General features: G+C 37.4%; 1 protein-coding gene and 1 pseudogene across 3 annotated transcripts in view; one reads left to right on the top strand and one right to left on the bottom strand.

Annotated features, from left to right (window-relative positions):
* The window catches only part of ARHGAP15 (Rho GTPase activating protein 15), a 626,777-nt gene that overhangs the window by 81,118 nt on the left and 529,770 nt on the right, over positions 1-15,889 (top strand). For all 3 annotated transcript variants that reach the window (XM_036023540.1, XM_028509736.2, XM_036023541.1), the window contains exon 4: positions 8,617-8,678. In XM_036023540.1, coding sequence (XP_035879433.1) covers positions 8,617-8,678 — 62 coding nt within the window. The remainder of the gene's footprint in view (positions 1-8,616; positions 8,679-15,889) is intronic.
* LOC114494026 lies at positions 1,217-6,891 on the bottom strand (annotated as a pseudogene).

The following is a 15,889-nucleotide window of genomic DNA, read 5'->3' as shown; positions in this document are numbered from 1 at the left end:
TATTCAAATCCCCATGATGTCCATGCAAGAGACCTAAGTTTTTTCTGAGAAGCTTAACAAGTGCTATAATGTGTTAACAATTTTAAACATGAAACATCAAATACACTAATAAATGTTTGTTTCCTGATCTTGTATATTCCATATTATAACTGTTCATGAGACCTAGTTATTTTCAGGACATTTTCCTTTTATTTCATAAGAAAATCTTGACAAAAAATAACTCCTTTTAGAACATGTTAAAACTTTATCATCTTTATTTTTTTATCAAAAGTGTATAAGGCATGTCTGTGGATAACCCTGCAGGTATCAAAAGCCTGTGGCAAGTTTCAGAGAATCATCTGTTGCCTCCCGAGCTAGGAGGATTTGGAGGACAGAGCTCAGGAAGTTGCCGTGGCTTGGGGGGTAATGCAGGTTTTTGCAGATAAACGTTAAGTCACAGATTCTACCTTTCAGAGCTGGGTATCATTTTGTGGATTAATTAATACTTATGAGGGTTTTGAGGATGAAAGGCTTTGTGAGTATACGGTGTTTTCTTATTTGAAAACAAAGGTCAGCCGCTCTGGGGGAATAATTCTATTGATCAGGCCGTGCTTTCCTTAAACTGCAAAAAAAAAAAAAAAAATCCAAAAGCACTTCAGTCTCTCAAAATTCCACTTTGGAAAGATAAAATTAAGTCTTCTGAAATAACATTTTCCCAGATCTTTAAACTGGTAGTATGTTAATAATAAGTTATATAACGTAATAATTTTAATAGAAACCATCCTCAGGTTTTTATTGTTCCATGTGCACTTCCTTTTCTCAAACAAGCATGTGTTTATAAACTTCAGTATTTGTCGAGGCCATTCCTGTATTAGGCAATGTGTTAGTTCTGGGCTATGCAACATTATGGTAAATACTCATGTATTTTCTTGAGGGCCTTTCAATCCATGGGTAAAGAGGAGTGTTCAACAAACAAAGGAAGAAATCATTCTATAAATACACATTACAAAACATGCTTTAACAACAGAAAACCAAGTTTCTTTGAGAGAGGGAGAACCAACATTGGGTTGAATAGTCATAAAAACACTCTTTGAAAGGGACATTTAAATTGAAATTTGCAGGATGGGTAGAGTTTGTCAAGCAAAGAACTGGAAAAAGAATGATGTAAACAAAAACAACAGCAAGCACAAAGGTCTGGAGGTCAAAACAAATTGTTACATTTGAAAAACTACAAGAATCACACACACTGGCTAAAATAAGGAGATGAATCAGGTGGTGGGCAGAGACAATGCTCAGATTCTGAAGGGCCTGGAGCTGAAGGTGACATTTCTAGAACACATTAAAACACAGAAACAGGCTACAATAATTTCTCCCATTTAAACCCACATTTTAAATTCATTTACCTCTAGGTAGAGAAAATGTACACACAATAACAACAACTAAAAGGCTATCGACATTGTGTAATCCTTTCTTCCTTACTGCCTAGACTGAAATTAGATTGTAATTTTAAAAAAAAAAGAATTCCACTAATAAATTGCCCAGGCAGTTACAGGGAAAGCCATTCTTACAAAACTCCAATGGCAGGCAAAGAAAGAGCAACATAGTTATATTCAGACACAAAGAAATATAATTTGGGACAGAAGACAGAAACTAAGGAGGAGGAAGGGGAGTTGAGACCCAGGAAAAGCCTCCAGAAGACTGGAGAAACTTTCCAGGAGAAAGTTTTTGAGACACAAAGAGGTGCCTTCATCAGCCCGTTTCCCAAACAGAACCTGGATTTTTTGGTGTTACCAAATGAAACACAATGCTTACAAGATGAAAAGCTTGGGGAAAAGACTATGGAGTTTTTACACATCAAATAGTAGCTTTTTGAAATGACATTTTGATGACTTAGGGGTAAATAAATCAGAGACATGTGGGTAAAATTTCCTTTGAAACACATAGGGGTTTAAAATGACAGGGAAAAGCACTTGGCAAGACACAGCATGTGCTTTGCCAAACCCAACATTTGAGAAATGGTTCAAGACATTCAGCAGAACCCCAACGCCCAATACGTTCTCTCATCCTGACTGAAAGTAAGAAAGGAAGAACATCCGTGAAAGCATCAAGCAACATGTATCCAGATGGTCATAAATAAGTTGCAATGAGCAAACTATGCCTAACTCCGAGACCTGAAATCAAGACCAGCTTCTCAGGAACTTAGTTGGTCCTTCCCAGGCAAGACGCATGCATGACCCAGAATCACTTTTCTTTCTTTTTCTTCTGTTCTCCTTGTCATGTGATCACTGCATCTAACTTGAATTCTGGCTTACTACTTTTTAAAGGTAGGCACACAGTGAATTATGTATTTATATTGGCCAAAAACATGACATTTTGTGTATCTAAAAATATCACATTTCATTCTTGAGCTATATATAAGGTAGTTCTACAGGCATTTAATTCTTTTTTAAAATTAGTACTTTTATGATATACAGATAAGCTGGATTTTTAAGGTGATTTGCTTCCCTTGTTTTCATTTCTGTTCCTAATCAATTGTGTCCACAGCAAGTCCACACATAAAGTCAGCAGATCTGGCATAGCAAAGGAAACAATATAAAAATAATGGGAGACTGAGGGGGAAAATATAAACAATGAACCACAAGAAGGAAAGCGGTGCATCCTAAAGACAATGTCATGAGAAGAAAAGCCAATGGAGTTATGTAGGATGAATATGTTCTAGAGACCGAATATACAGCATGGTGACTATTGTGGACAATATCATATTATATACCGGATGTGTGTACCAAGAGAGTAGATCTCAGGGGCTTTCACTATAAAAAAAGAAAAGATAAGAAAGGTAACTATGGGAGGAAATGGATATACTAATTAACTTGACCACAGTAATCATTTCATTACATATATGTATATCAAAACATTATGTTGTATGCTTTAAGTGAACTTTTTATTTTAAAAACAGAAAAATAAAAATACATTTTAAAAAAGGAAAGGCAGTGGAAAGAAAACAGACCAAAATATGTTTCTGTGGGCAGTAACATAAAAAAGAGATTTAAGAGGAAAATAGAAGCATCATTTAGGGGGTAAAACGATATAACCAGATGTGCCCTCACTCTGAGCTTTGTAATAGAAATCATCAAAACAAACACAACTATTGAAAAGTACTGTGATCTATTAAAAGTTCAGAAAAAAATAAAGTCAGTGCCTCATTATTAAATAGAAAAATAAATTCTAAATCTGTTTGAAAAGTATAGTAGCTCCAGGTTGTAGTTACAGAAAGATGAGGGGAAGTCCATTAGGGAGCAGAAAGTCAGTCATAGAAAGTTTCACAGGGTGGCACTGCTTTAAAAGGCTCACTCAAGGTAAGGGCTGTAACCTGTCTTGGTTTTGTGGGTCTAGAAAAATCATATTTATCAAGATTATCAGGGCTTACAGAGATAACGATTCTAAGGAATGTTTCACAGTAACCAAATCTGATGTATGAGAGTCTGATGTATAAACTACAATTCTGATGTATAAATTCATAATACTGAACATACTGATGCTGACTATTTAAGTCACCCACATTCTACATCAAAGGAGCTAGGAAGGTGAATTAGGAGTCACAGGGCTGCCAATGAACACAGAACCAGAACAAAGGGAAAAGGACAATGGCTGAGCAAATATTATAAGAAATACAGGCTTTGTGGTTCTGGTATTAAAAGCCAATCCTTTCTCAGCAAAATCTGGTGAAAGTCTTCAATTCAGTTCATTTCCTTTTATTAACATGTATTTTGACAGAACTCTTCTGGTGGACTGGTGCTGATGAAAACCTATTGTTTTAAATTCTACTTTTATCTGAGAACAACGTGGAGACTTCACATAAAAAATTGCAGTGTCTGTACTTATGATTACAGGCTGGTCTTTCTGCCACAAGTGTTACATTAATCAAAGGTTTTCTTCTGCTCTCCTGCCTTGTCTATCGCCTCCAACTTAGGTTGATAAACAGGTGCTATCTGGATATCCTACTACCATTCATTCTTTTCATCTGTATCTGAGCAGACTTGTGTCTGCTGAGTACTTCCTCAATGCTAGCAAACTGGCTGGCATCCAACCTGGACAAATTGCTGATCTTTCCTACCACTTAACATTAAAGAGGGCTTCTAAGGGACAATGGACAAATCGCTCAAGCAGCCAGATTCAGCATCTAAAGACTGATTGACATTTCTTACGTATACATAATTTAGGGAGTGTCACTATCTTAAAGGCCTTCAAGTTGGCCCAGAACTTGGCATAATAATATCCTCAGCTTAGAACTAAAGCTGTACAAAGCTTGTAAATCACTTAGAGACGAGATCATCTGAGTCCGAGGTGACTAACATACTCAACTGTAATTTATATACTTGTATCATTGTCCTTTCAAACCATGGTGTTAACATAAAGTAGATACAAATAATTAGAATAAGTAATATGGCACTATATATAAATCTACATACAAAATACATAGAGATCTTTTGCTTGCCTTAATAGTTTTTTCCATTTCTATGAGCTTCCCAGAAAAACTGATTCTTGGTGCCTGAAATATGGTGAGGTATTTCAAAGTGTGATGACAAGGAATACTAAAGTAATTACATCTACCTCATGAAAGATTTACTTACCAGAATGGGACTCAAAATGATGCAGCGCTTTCAATATCAGAAGCTTGGTTGGAGGTTTTTATTAGGGCAAAAGCTAGCCTAAGTCTCTGAGATGGCTGTCAGGGACTTTGGTATCCTGTCCTCCTAAAAGAGAAGCCCAAATATCCTGAATGTGAGTCCACAAGGATATAAGCCTCAATAAAATTAAGAGCTCTATTAGTCTTCGAAGCCCCATTGTGAGCAGAGGAACTGTATTTAAGGGGAAGGGAGTTTTCTATTTGAAAAGTGCTTGAAAAATGAATGACTGTGTTGGTATAAAAGAGACAATGTGAGAAATGAACACTGATCCCAAAAGAGGGAAAATGTGCACAGTGTTTGGACATGTATAAATGTGCATGCAGATACTTGTAGATATGTTAAAGCAGGCACATTAGTAGTAGCAGTATAGTAGGTAAGAGTACACAGTACAAGGATTATTAGCTTCTTCTAATGACATGGAAGGCAGCTTGGACTTTAGAAGATGATATAAAAATATAACTAGCTTGCTATTTACTTTCTCTTCTTTCATTTTTGTGGGGTCTGTTTGTGGTTATACCTGGCACTTGTATCACATTGACTCAAGACCATGGGAAATGGCTCAGCCTGTTTGATGGCAACGATGTGACATTTATAGTCCTAAAATGAGAAATACAGAGCCTGGCCTCAGTCTCATACACGTTGAAAAGGTCCAGCAGTGTCTGGAGGAACACAGCTTATATATTCAAGGAGAGGGGATTTTAAGGTACATAAGTTAATCCTGCTTTTGTTGATTAATAATGCTTATATTGCTTATGGAAAGTGCCTGCAAGTTGATACTCATTATAAGCCCTTAAATATCCAAAAGAAAGAGTATTGGCTTTTTCTTTCACATTTCTTCTTATTTTTAGAGAAATGATTGACAATAACATATCTCTGGGTATAAATGACGTCCCAGTGGCTTTGTAGTGAATTTGGGGTGGGGGGGCAGTTAGAAAGGCTATATTCTTAGTTGAGAATCCATGCATCACTTTTTTTCTGATGGGTTGAGAGGTCTTATAGCTCTTTGGTGGATAAATTCAGGCTTTGGGTAACTACTTTATTTCTATCAGAGAAAGCTTAAGTAAAACAAATTCTGTCCACAGTTACACAGCAAAACTCAACATACACTCATAAGTAAAGGGACATCCTCTGTTTTACTAATTGCTACTGAAAATGTCTTTTTCCCAAAGAATTGCAGGAACCAGTGCTGCCCAGAGTTAAACACTGAGCTTATTGTATGGGTGTCAGTGGGTGCAAAAATAAGATTCCTTGGCACCAAGAAAAATGAATAGTATACATAGAATAAAAGATGGGGAAAGCAAATAAGTAGATGTACCCAAGTAAAAAAAAACACCAATGGACATCATGATTCCAAAATTTTGTAAGAGAGCTTTTTAGATTCTTTACACTTGTGGAGAGCATACTGAAGTAAAAGGAATTTTCTGGAACTATAAATATGTAAAAAATATTTTGCTATAACTATCATAAATGATCATTACTATTTTAATTATTATTCATTCAAAAATGTATTCCTCAAAATATATATTTTATTATCTATTTTTTATTTTATTTTTATTATTTTTACCACTTGAGTTGCCATGTTCTCCCAAAATCCACCATGGCAGCTGCTTGGATGAATGCCAAGTTTTTCAGCCATAAGGTAGCAAAATTTGGCAGAATCCATATTATATCTGCTTCTAATCACACGGTGCTTCTGAAATCCACTTAGTTTCCAGGTAACATAGGTGAGAACATCCACTAAGTTAGAAACCACAGTTATGATGCAGTCAGGGCTGTACTTGGTGATCTGAAGAATAATGAATTTGAACACATTGACATTCTTCTGCACCAGGTTGAGATGACTCTCTCCCTCTTGCTGGTGAACTCCTGCTGTTACCACCACAGTCTTAGAATTGGCGGCCACCGAGTAGTCTTTATCTGCCCCAATTTTTAGGGTCTGAAGAAACAAGCTCCCACGCTGCATGTCCATCATTTCTTCTTTGAGTTCATCTTCCAGTACATCCACACAAGCAACCTCATCAGTCAGAGACTTTGCCAGAATGTTTGCTGATGGCACATGCCATACCAACTTGTCCAACACCCACAACGGTGATCTTATTGTTTGTGACCACTGCCTCTTTTGCAACTGGCGCCATCAGTTTTTCCTTAAGAGTTGTCATTGTGCACGGGAGACAGAGGGCACACCAGGTCTTAGAAAGAGTCCTACCAAGGAGACAACGTCAGCTGTGTGTGTCCACTCCCGCACAGGATCCACAGCCCCCAAATACATTTTGAAGGCTAAGTACTGTGCTTCATATTAGGAACATAATAATGAACACCTCAGAAAAGATGTCAGAGCAAGTCTGTAAATAGCCAATTATTTAACAAGTAAAATTTTAGTCATTTTGGACAACTCATTTACTGCTAAATGTCTCTTCCTTTCACCTGTCACACTACAGATTGATTTTTTTGGCTTTCCCAGTTTCCCACAAAGATTTAAATATGCATTTAAATAGTTATGTAGCCATCCACTCATTTATTCAAAAAGTATTTACTATTGTGGCTATTGATGCCATCAAGTACTCTAGGTTCTGGGAATCCAGGTGTGAAAGGTAAAGTCACAGCACAGGTGCAGCCTGAACCAAGTAAGTGGACCATTACAAATGATCCAATAAATGTTATTATAGTGACAATGGCAGAATGAAAATGGAGATTTGGGACAGAGGTTCCAAAAGAGATCACAGAGGAATCATGGAAAAACTCTCTAACAGACAAATTGCATTTAAAGTAGATTCAATACATTTAGGAGTTTTTGAGATGGGGACATGGTGGAGGTGGAGCATTACAGTCTCAGAAAAGCTTAAAGGGTAGCACTGAGGGAGTGTGGTCCTTTGTTATTAGGCAGGTGACTTCTTAAAGTTTTTGACATATAGCATGGGGGAGAAGGTGAAAAGGGAGAGCACCAGATAAGGTCTTGGTGTGGAAGGTGTGAGAAGGGGAAGGTAGAAATAGAATTCTAAATTCTTTTATATATCCTTATTATAGACCTTTCTGGAAGTCAACACATCACAATTTGCACTGTGTGTACATTTATTTACACTAGAACTCTACAAAACTAGGCATTATAAAAATTATTGAATCTCCTTTAAAAAAAACTTGTAGATGGCCCCAGCTTGTGTGACTCAGTGGATTGAGTGCCAGTTCAATTCCCAGTCGGGGCACATGTCTGGTTTTCAGGCCAGGTCCCCAGTGGGGGGGCACATGAGAGGCAACCACAGAGGATGTTTTTCTCCCTCTCTTTCTCCCTCTCCTCCCCTCAGTCTAAAAACAAATAAACAAAACCTTTAAAAATAGATTTAAAAACTTTTAGATGTATTTGTAATAAAAGCCAATGAATACAAATAGGACAGGAAGCAAACCCAAATCATCAAAGAAGGTAATGGGATGGTGTTACACAGTGTATCTTAGGCATTGAACGAAGTGCCTGCAATGTCACTGTAGCGAATGTACTGCTGTGGTTCAAGTGGCTCAGTTACCTGGTTCCACTGAAGTTTTGTCGATCCCTGGCCTCAGCAGGTACATGAGAAAGTGGAGATGAAGGGAGAAAAAAAGAACTTTTCCAAGAATCATTGATAAAATTAAGAAAGGCATGAAATTTTTCTTTGTTTTATTGTTGTTAATCAATTTTGTAAGCAAGTTACTTCAATGCCCAGAGGGAAAAGTGAGTAAAGGTGTATCACTATCTAACAAATTGTTCACATTACTCTTTGTAATCTTTCTTTTGGATATTTAAGGGCTTGTAATGAGTATCATCTTGCAGGCACTTCCCATAAGCTATATATGCATTATTAATGAAGTTCTATGACTGGAAACTTCTATCACTGCAATGACTATTGGGAAGCATAGGTTCATTTAAACTAATAATGCATGGGAGTTTGTCACAGTTTTAACATATGCATTCTTCTTGCAGATGGTTGAGAAAGAAGGTTATCTTCAAAAAGCTAAAATTGCCGATGGAGGAAAGAAACTAAGGTAATAAAAGTTCTTTAATTCACTTTTATGTAACTGTGCTAGTTTCCCATCTCCTCAACTTGTGTCACCTCTGTTGTTCAGGAAGAAAGGTGGAAGAATGGTACAAGACTAGAATATACTCTGTTATCATTATAACATTATTCTTACTATAATTATAGTCTTCCAATAAAGTATTACACTCTATATAGTTGCATGGAATACACAAATAAAGTGTTCTTGTTCTCCTAGGACATGAACTCTGAAAAAAATCTGAAGAAATAAGATAATGGGCCTTGATTTCTGATATTAACAGATTAGGGGATGAATGGACTCATTTTGCAATATATAAAATTTCCCTATAATACATTGGAAGCATATTTTTAAAAAAGTGAGGATTAGCACTGGCTGAGTGGCTCAGTTGGTTGGAGCATCATCTTATACACCAAAACATTGTGGGTTTGATCCTGCTCAGGGTACATACCTAGGTGGCAGATTCGATCCCTGCCCTGTGGGATATGAGAGGCAACTGACCAATGTTTCTCTCTCACACGAATGACTCTTTCCTCTCTCTCTCAAATTGGTAAGTATGCCTCGGTTAAGGATTTTTTTAATTGAGGATTTGACATGCATTTGTTGCCCAAATAAAAATTATTTGAGAAAAACAAAAGGAAAAATAAAATCATCTGTCAGATAAAAAGTTGAAAGTTGCCACATTTGGTGATGAGAAGAACACACAGCATGTGAGAGAAATTAGAAAAGTTAATAAGCATTCCTCAGTCAACAACAGCAAAAACTCTGAAGGAAAAAAAAAAAGGATTAATAGGAGAGGGAGAGATGCTAGAATATTGTGTATGTATGGAATATTTAGAAATAATCATCTCTATTTTAGAATTTTTCCTATTTTTTATACAGGTTCTATTACAGTTGACCTTTGGGCACTGCAGGGGTTAGGGCCACCATTCCCAACATAGTTAAAAACCCACCTATAACTTTCTCTCTAAATGTGGCCCTTCACATGGGCAAACTCAACCAACCTGGAACTGAAAACAGTGTTTTTGCTCAGCAGTTGCGAATGTGCAGTAGGGAACATGAGGCTGGGAATGCAAAAAGAGTGCCTTCCATTCACTTGGTTGAATCTGCTAAGGCAAAACCAGCAGACAGGAAGGGCCAACAGTATTTATGGAAAATAAATCCTCCTGCACATGCAATTCAGACTTGTGTTGTGCTAGGTGATATGCAGCTAAAAGGTATGTAAATGGGAGACAAAGCATTTATTCCTGACTCTGTTATTTAAAGTTAGAACCATGAAGGATAAAATGTGCTAATTAGCTACACAACGGGACACATGTCAATTGTATCGCACAATTCATTAGTAGAATGGCATTCTGGCCAACATCAAAGAAAGGACGCTTTTTGTTTGCTAGCTATAAAAAGCAAAATTGGAGACAACATTCATCCATAATTTCATTACTTAAAATAGCTATTTCAGTTCCAAAGAACAAGTTCATTTTCTGCCTATATTGTTATATTCTGATAGCAAAGAACAGGGCCTTGAATCCTTTCCTAGACTGTTCCTCTTCAGTAACTCTACATACACCCTCTTTTGAAGGGTGCAGGAGAGAGATGCACAGGAGACAAGATCAAATGCAAGTCTGCTTTAAGAGACTGGGCTAGGGCCTGCTCCATGGAGAACCTGACTTAGTGAGTGAACTGGTTTCTGACAGGGCAATAGGAGAGAATCTTCAACCTTCACTAACCCAGAATAGTGTCCTCCTTGCCCTTAGACCTCACTTCCAAGTATATCAGCTCATGGAAGTCGTGAAGAGGTGCAGCGATGACTCTTCCTAAGGTGTATGTCAGACCCCCTCCTACCTTACCAACTATGTGCTCAAAATTTCCAAAGAGGGACAGAAAAGGACCAAAGGGCTTGTTTAAATGATCCCTTCACTGGGGTGTAGTAGACTTACCCTGCAGCCTCATACAAGGAAAAGGAGGGGACTCTAAAAGGAGTTCCAAAAAAACAAGGTGATGCCCCATCACAGTGTTTTTGTAAAGTGCTTCTTATAAACAACCCATATACCAGCTTTGTGAATTTTTCTTCCTACAAGGTGGTTTCAGGAAAAAGCAAAAGAGCGAAACAGAACCTTTCCCCTAACTCACTCACATGAAATTATTTTTAGGCAGTTTCAATCAGTTTGTATACCACTTTGTGTTTATTTGTTGTTCCTTTAATCAGTTTGCATACCATGTCTGTGTTTTAATTTAAATTCATATAAACATTAGTCTGTACTCTTATTGATATTTAAATCAGTTTGTATGCCATTAAGAATTCTTTTAGCCTTTTTCATTTTTCATTTAGCCATTTTCAAAGTTATATAAATTTTAGTTTTTCTTTTTTAAAAAAAAAACCTCAGGTGAACAGAGAGTTAATTATACTCTTCAGTGTGTGGCGTTGTCTTCACATCCTCTGGGCAGGGCCCCTAGCTGGTTTTATTTCACTCTAGTCTCCAACTCTCACTTCAATCCCTCGTGCATTGTGTGTTCATCATATTCACTCTCCATGTATTTGTTTGGCTGCATGTGTGGCATTCTGGAAAACAGTGTGCCCTTGAGTGCATAGGAATGTGTTCTAAATGGCACAAGCCTATTTGTCCTATAAACCTCATTCTGTTTCTTACTACTTTCATTTAATGTTAGTATTTGGACATTTATCTACACTTACATATTTAAAATGAGTTCATTTCTTCCAACTGCCGCCAATTTTGTCATTGTGTACATACACCAAGTTTTACTTACCCAGGCTCCCAGAAGTCAGCACCAAAATTGTACATAACCCCTTTGATCACAAATAACATTGCAATAAAGCACATATATATGGCTTCTTCCTGACCTGTTAGGAATTCTCTCTGGGGCATATCCCCAGGAGTTAAGAAGTGCTTGGTAGTAAGGTACACACATATGGATTTATATCCATTGAGTGCTGCTGTCAGGCTTTTTCCTGGTTAAGTGCATAGGTTCACATCCCTTCTGCATGCAGAAGGGCTCCATCTCACCATAATCTCATCAGCACACAGCTTCATGTAACTCTCAGTTTTGCAAGTTGATGGCCTTAGAGCATTGCTTCAGTGTTGCTTTTGTTGTTATTCCTCTGATAGGTATTTCAGTGGAGCATCACTTCATCTCTTTTGAATCAGTCAATTTCTTAATTCTGAGAATTGCCTCAGCATTGTACTTTGACTATTTTCCACTAAGTTTCTGACTTTTAAAACAATTTTTATTTATTAAAATTTTAATTATATTTTATTGATTATGCTATTACAGTTGTCCTGATTTTCTCCCCTTTGCCCACCTCCACCCAAGTCCTAGGAGGACAAGAACACTTTATTCATGTATTCCATGCAACTATATAGAATGTAGTACTTTATTGGAAAGCTATAGTTATAGTAAAAATAGTGATTATAATGATAACCCCTTACCCCCTAGAGAAATCCTTCCACCCTTGTTCATGTCCATGGGTCATGTGTATAAGTTCTTTGGCTACTCCATTTCCTATACTGTACTTTACATCCACATGGCTGTTCTATAACTACCTATTTGTACTTCTTAATCCCTTCACCTATTCACACATTCTCCTCAACTCACCTCCCATCTGGCCACCATCTGGTAACTAACTTCTTTTCTCTTGCTGCTTTTAAGAGTCTCTCTTTATCTTTAACCTTTGGCATTTTAATTATGATGTGTCCGGGAGTGAGCCTCTTTGCATTCATCATAATTGAGACTGCGTTTCCTGGACTTGCATGTCTTTGTCCTTCACCAAATTAGAGAAGTTTGTTTTCACTATTTTTTCAGATTGATTTCCAAATTCTGGCACTTTCTCTTATCCTTATGGTTCCCCTATGATGCAAATGTTGAACCTCTTGAAGTTGTCCCAGAAGGCGCTTATACTATCCTCATTTTTTGGATTTTTTTTCTTCTTGTTCTGATTGGTTGTTTTTTTGCTTCCTTATGTTCCAAATCACTGATCTGAATCTCAGCTTAATCCACTCTAATGTTGTTTCCCTGTAAATTGTTCTTTATTTCAATTAGTTTATCCTTCATTTCTGACAGGATCTATTTTATGCTTCTGAGATCCTCACTAAGTTCCTTGAGCATCTTTATAATTAGTATTTTAAACTCGGCATCTGATAGATTGTGTATCTCTGTTTCGTTTAGCTCTTTTTCTGAATTTTTGATCTGTTTTTTCATTTGGATCATGTTTCTTGGCAGCCTCCTCATTTTGGCAGCCTGCCTGTGTTTGTTTCAATGTATTAGGTAGAGCTGCCTTGACTTCGTGTCTTGGTAGTGTGTTCTAATGTAGTAGCTATCCTACAGGGTCCAGTGGTACAGTATTCCCTATCACCCAAGCTGGGTACTTGAGGTGCACCCTTTGTGTGGACTGAGAACACCCTCCTCTTTCAGCTGAGCCTTGATTGCTGTTGGCAGATCAATGGGAAGGATTTACCCAGGTCAGTCAGCTGAAAGGATTGGCTGTGACCACTAACCACCAACCTCCAGCCTCTGTGGAGTATCAGCTGTGCAGTGGCAGGATGGTGTTGCTCCGAAGTGGTCTAGAGCTGTCCACTGGCCCTGGTGTTTCCAGTATGTGGAGGCCAAGGTCAGCCCCCACCTTTGTTTTGCCTGGGGTACCCTACCTGAGCTGTAAAGCAATCTGAGATGGCTGCTATTTGTGCTGGGCTTGGAGATTCCCAGCTGAAGTCAAACTGTGAATCTAATCAGGCTGCCACTAGGGCCCACTGAACAGTTGTTGCTTGTTTGATAGGATTTAGGAGCTAAGGCCAGCCATTCTTATGGAGAAGCAGCTGGGATGGGCCCGTAAATTGGGTGGGACGGAGTCTCAGATCTCCAAGGCAGGTCAAACAGTGTTAGCCAGGTTGATGGAGTCTCAAATATGGCACCAGCCTGCTGGTTCTGTGGGGGGAGGGACAATGGTCTCTGCTCACCTTGATGTCAGACACTTCAGTTTCTTCCTGTATACCACGGGTGCCTTTCAAGCTGTATCCTGGTGCTGGAGCTCAAAAGGAATGAGTCTCAGTATGTGAGTCTGTGTGTGTGTTCTTTAAAGGGAACTGCTCAGAGCTCTAGCAATTTCTTCAATCAACTCAATCCCCACTGGTTTTTGCAGCCAGAAGTTGTGGGGATTTACCTTCCTTGCAACCCTGGAAGCCTGGGCTGGAGGACCTGGTGTGGGTCTGGAATTCCTTGCTCCCAAGATATCCCTCTCAAATTTTTATCCACATGGGTATGGGACCAGCCCATTCCATGTCTGCACCCCTCCTACTACCCTGGATGGATGTGGTTTCTTTAATTTGTTAGTTGTCAGACTTCCATTCAGCTCAATTTCTGATGCTCCTGAGTGATGGTTATTTCTATATTTCAGTTGTAATTTTGATGTGGTTGTGGAAAAAAGGTAAGCCATGTCTGCCTAGGCCACCATTTTGACCAGAAGTCTATTTATTAATTTTAGAGAGAGAGAGAGAGGAAAGAAAGAAGGGGGGAAAGAGAGGAGAAGAGAGAGATTTGTCATTCTACTTATAGTAATTGGTTGATCTTCTATGTGCCCTGACTAGGGATCAAACCTAAAACCTTGGTGTATTAGGCTGATTCTCTTAAGCAGCTGAGCTACTCAGCCAAGCTGACTTATTTTTTTTTTCCTTTGAGACAACCCCTAATATGTTTTACTTAGCAATACCTTGTCAACTTTAGATTTTGCAAATATCTCCTCTAAGTCTCTTATTGTCTATTTTTTTCCTGATAAAGTCCTCAATGACAAGAGATCTTTAAATTTGATCCTGATCATTGCTTAATCTTACTCTCTATTTTGGGGGGTTGCTTTTGTTTGTATTATAAACACTTCACAAATGGAAAATTGCAGATAGTCACTATGTTTAATAACATGATATTCTACCATGTTAATGGGACTGTAATATGCCAAACCATTCCTACATTCCTCTTTTATTTGATTTTTAAATTGACTCCAGTTTATTTTAAAAAGTTATAATTGCAGTAAACTTCCTATTACTTGTCAATTATTTTTTAATATTTTCTTTAGGTAAATTCTAAGCCTGCATTACTTGGTTAAATCACATGATCATTTCTTTTAATGACTATCATGTATGATTGCATTTCTTGCCCAAGGAACCTGTATGTTGTTGTCATTGGCAACAAAATGGTCAGTTTAATCGTAACCTTAAAAAGTTGTGTAATTTTTACCCCATTGATAATTTAGTAACTATTAAATAGTATACCATAATTGCTATAATTCACTTCTCCTATGTGAAATTTCTTTTGATAACTTTTCCCCATTTATTAAGATACCTTAAAATATTTTTATACATTTTAATGAGTTAAGAAGTGATATTAATAAATATTTACTCTGTCAAGCACTTGGCTAAATTTTTTCTCAGTAATATTGAAATAATAGTCTAAGATAGGCTGTATTATTATTTTTAATTTTATAAGTAGAGAAATTTGGCCACTTATATTAACCTCTCCTTTCTCCCAAATCTTGTACAAGTAGTTAGTGTAAGATTTTAGCCCTGTCCTCTAAAGTAGGTGTAGATTGTTTTTTTCTCTCTCTTGCCAGAAGCCTTTTGAAACCAGCAAGCAGAAATTGTCCTTTTATTTTGTACCAACAACAGTACCGAGGACTTCAATTGCCACTTAACAAATATTATTTTATGAATATTTATAAAAGTTTTACCATAAATCCATAACAATTGGTCCCCACATCATGTATTGTATCCTTACTTTCATTTCTCTCCCTCCTCATTTTTCTTTGTTTTTAGCTTTCCTCTTTCATACAGTTTTTCTTTCCCTCTAAAAGTTTGACTTGTCTCTAGCTATGAACAAGAGTGGGAAAAGGGAAGGAGTCCTCATTGGCAATATTTCACATTCATAAGGTACCATTAATGTAGCCTTACTTTGAAATGAAGTTCTACCTATTTCGCCAGTGATCACCAACAGGATTGAAAGCCAGATACATTCACCATTCAACTTTAATTTTTAATTGTATGCATTGAAAATATGCTTTAACTTTTCTGATAAAAGTTAAGGATTCTTTCATTTGGGGAATTCCTGACCCCAAATGTGAAATAACCTCATCTTCTCTGGGACTTCATGAGACCCTTGTGAAAGTTATTTTCAATAGTTTAATTTACAAAGGCATCCTTTCA

Source organism: Phyllostomus discolor, chromosome 4 (assembly GCF_004126475.2).
Source record: "Phyllostomus discolor isolate MPI-MPIP mPhyDis1 chromosome 4, mPhyDis1.pri.v3, whole genome shotgun sequence".
Taxonomy (NCBI): domain Eukaryota; kingdom Metazoa; phylum Chordata; class Mammalia; order Chiroptera; family Phyllostomidae; genus Phyllostomus; species Phyllostomus discolor.
Note: the sequence above shows the minus strand (reverse complement) of the source record. Positions and strands in the feature narration are given on the sequence as shown.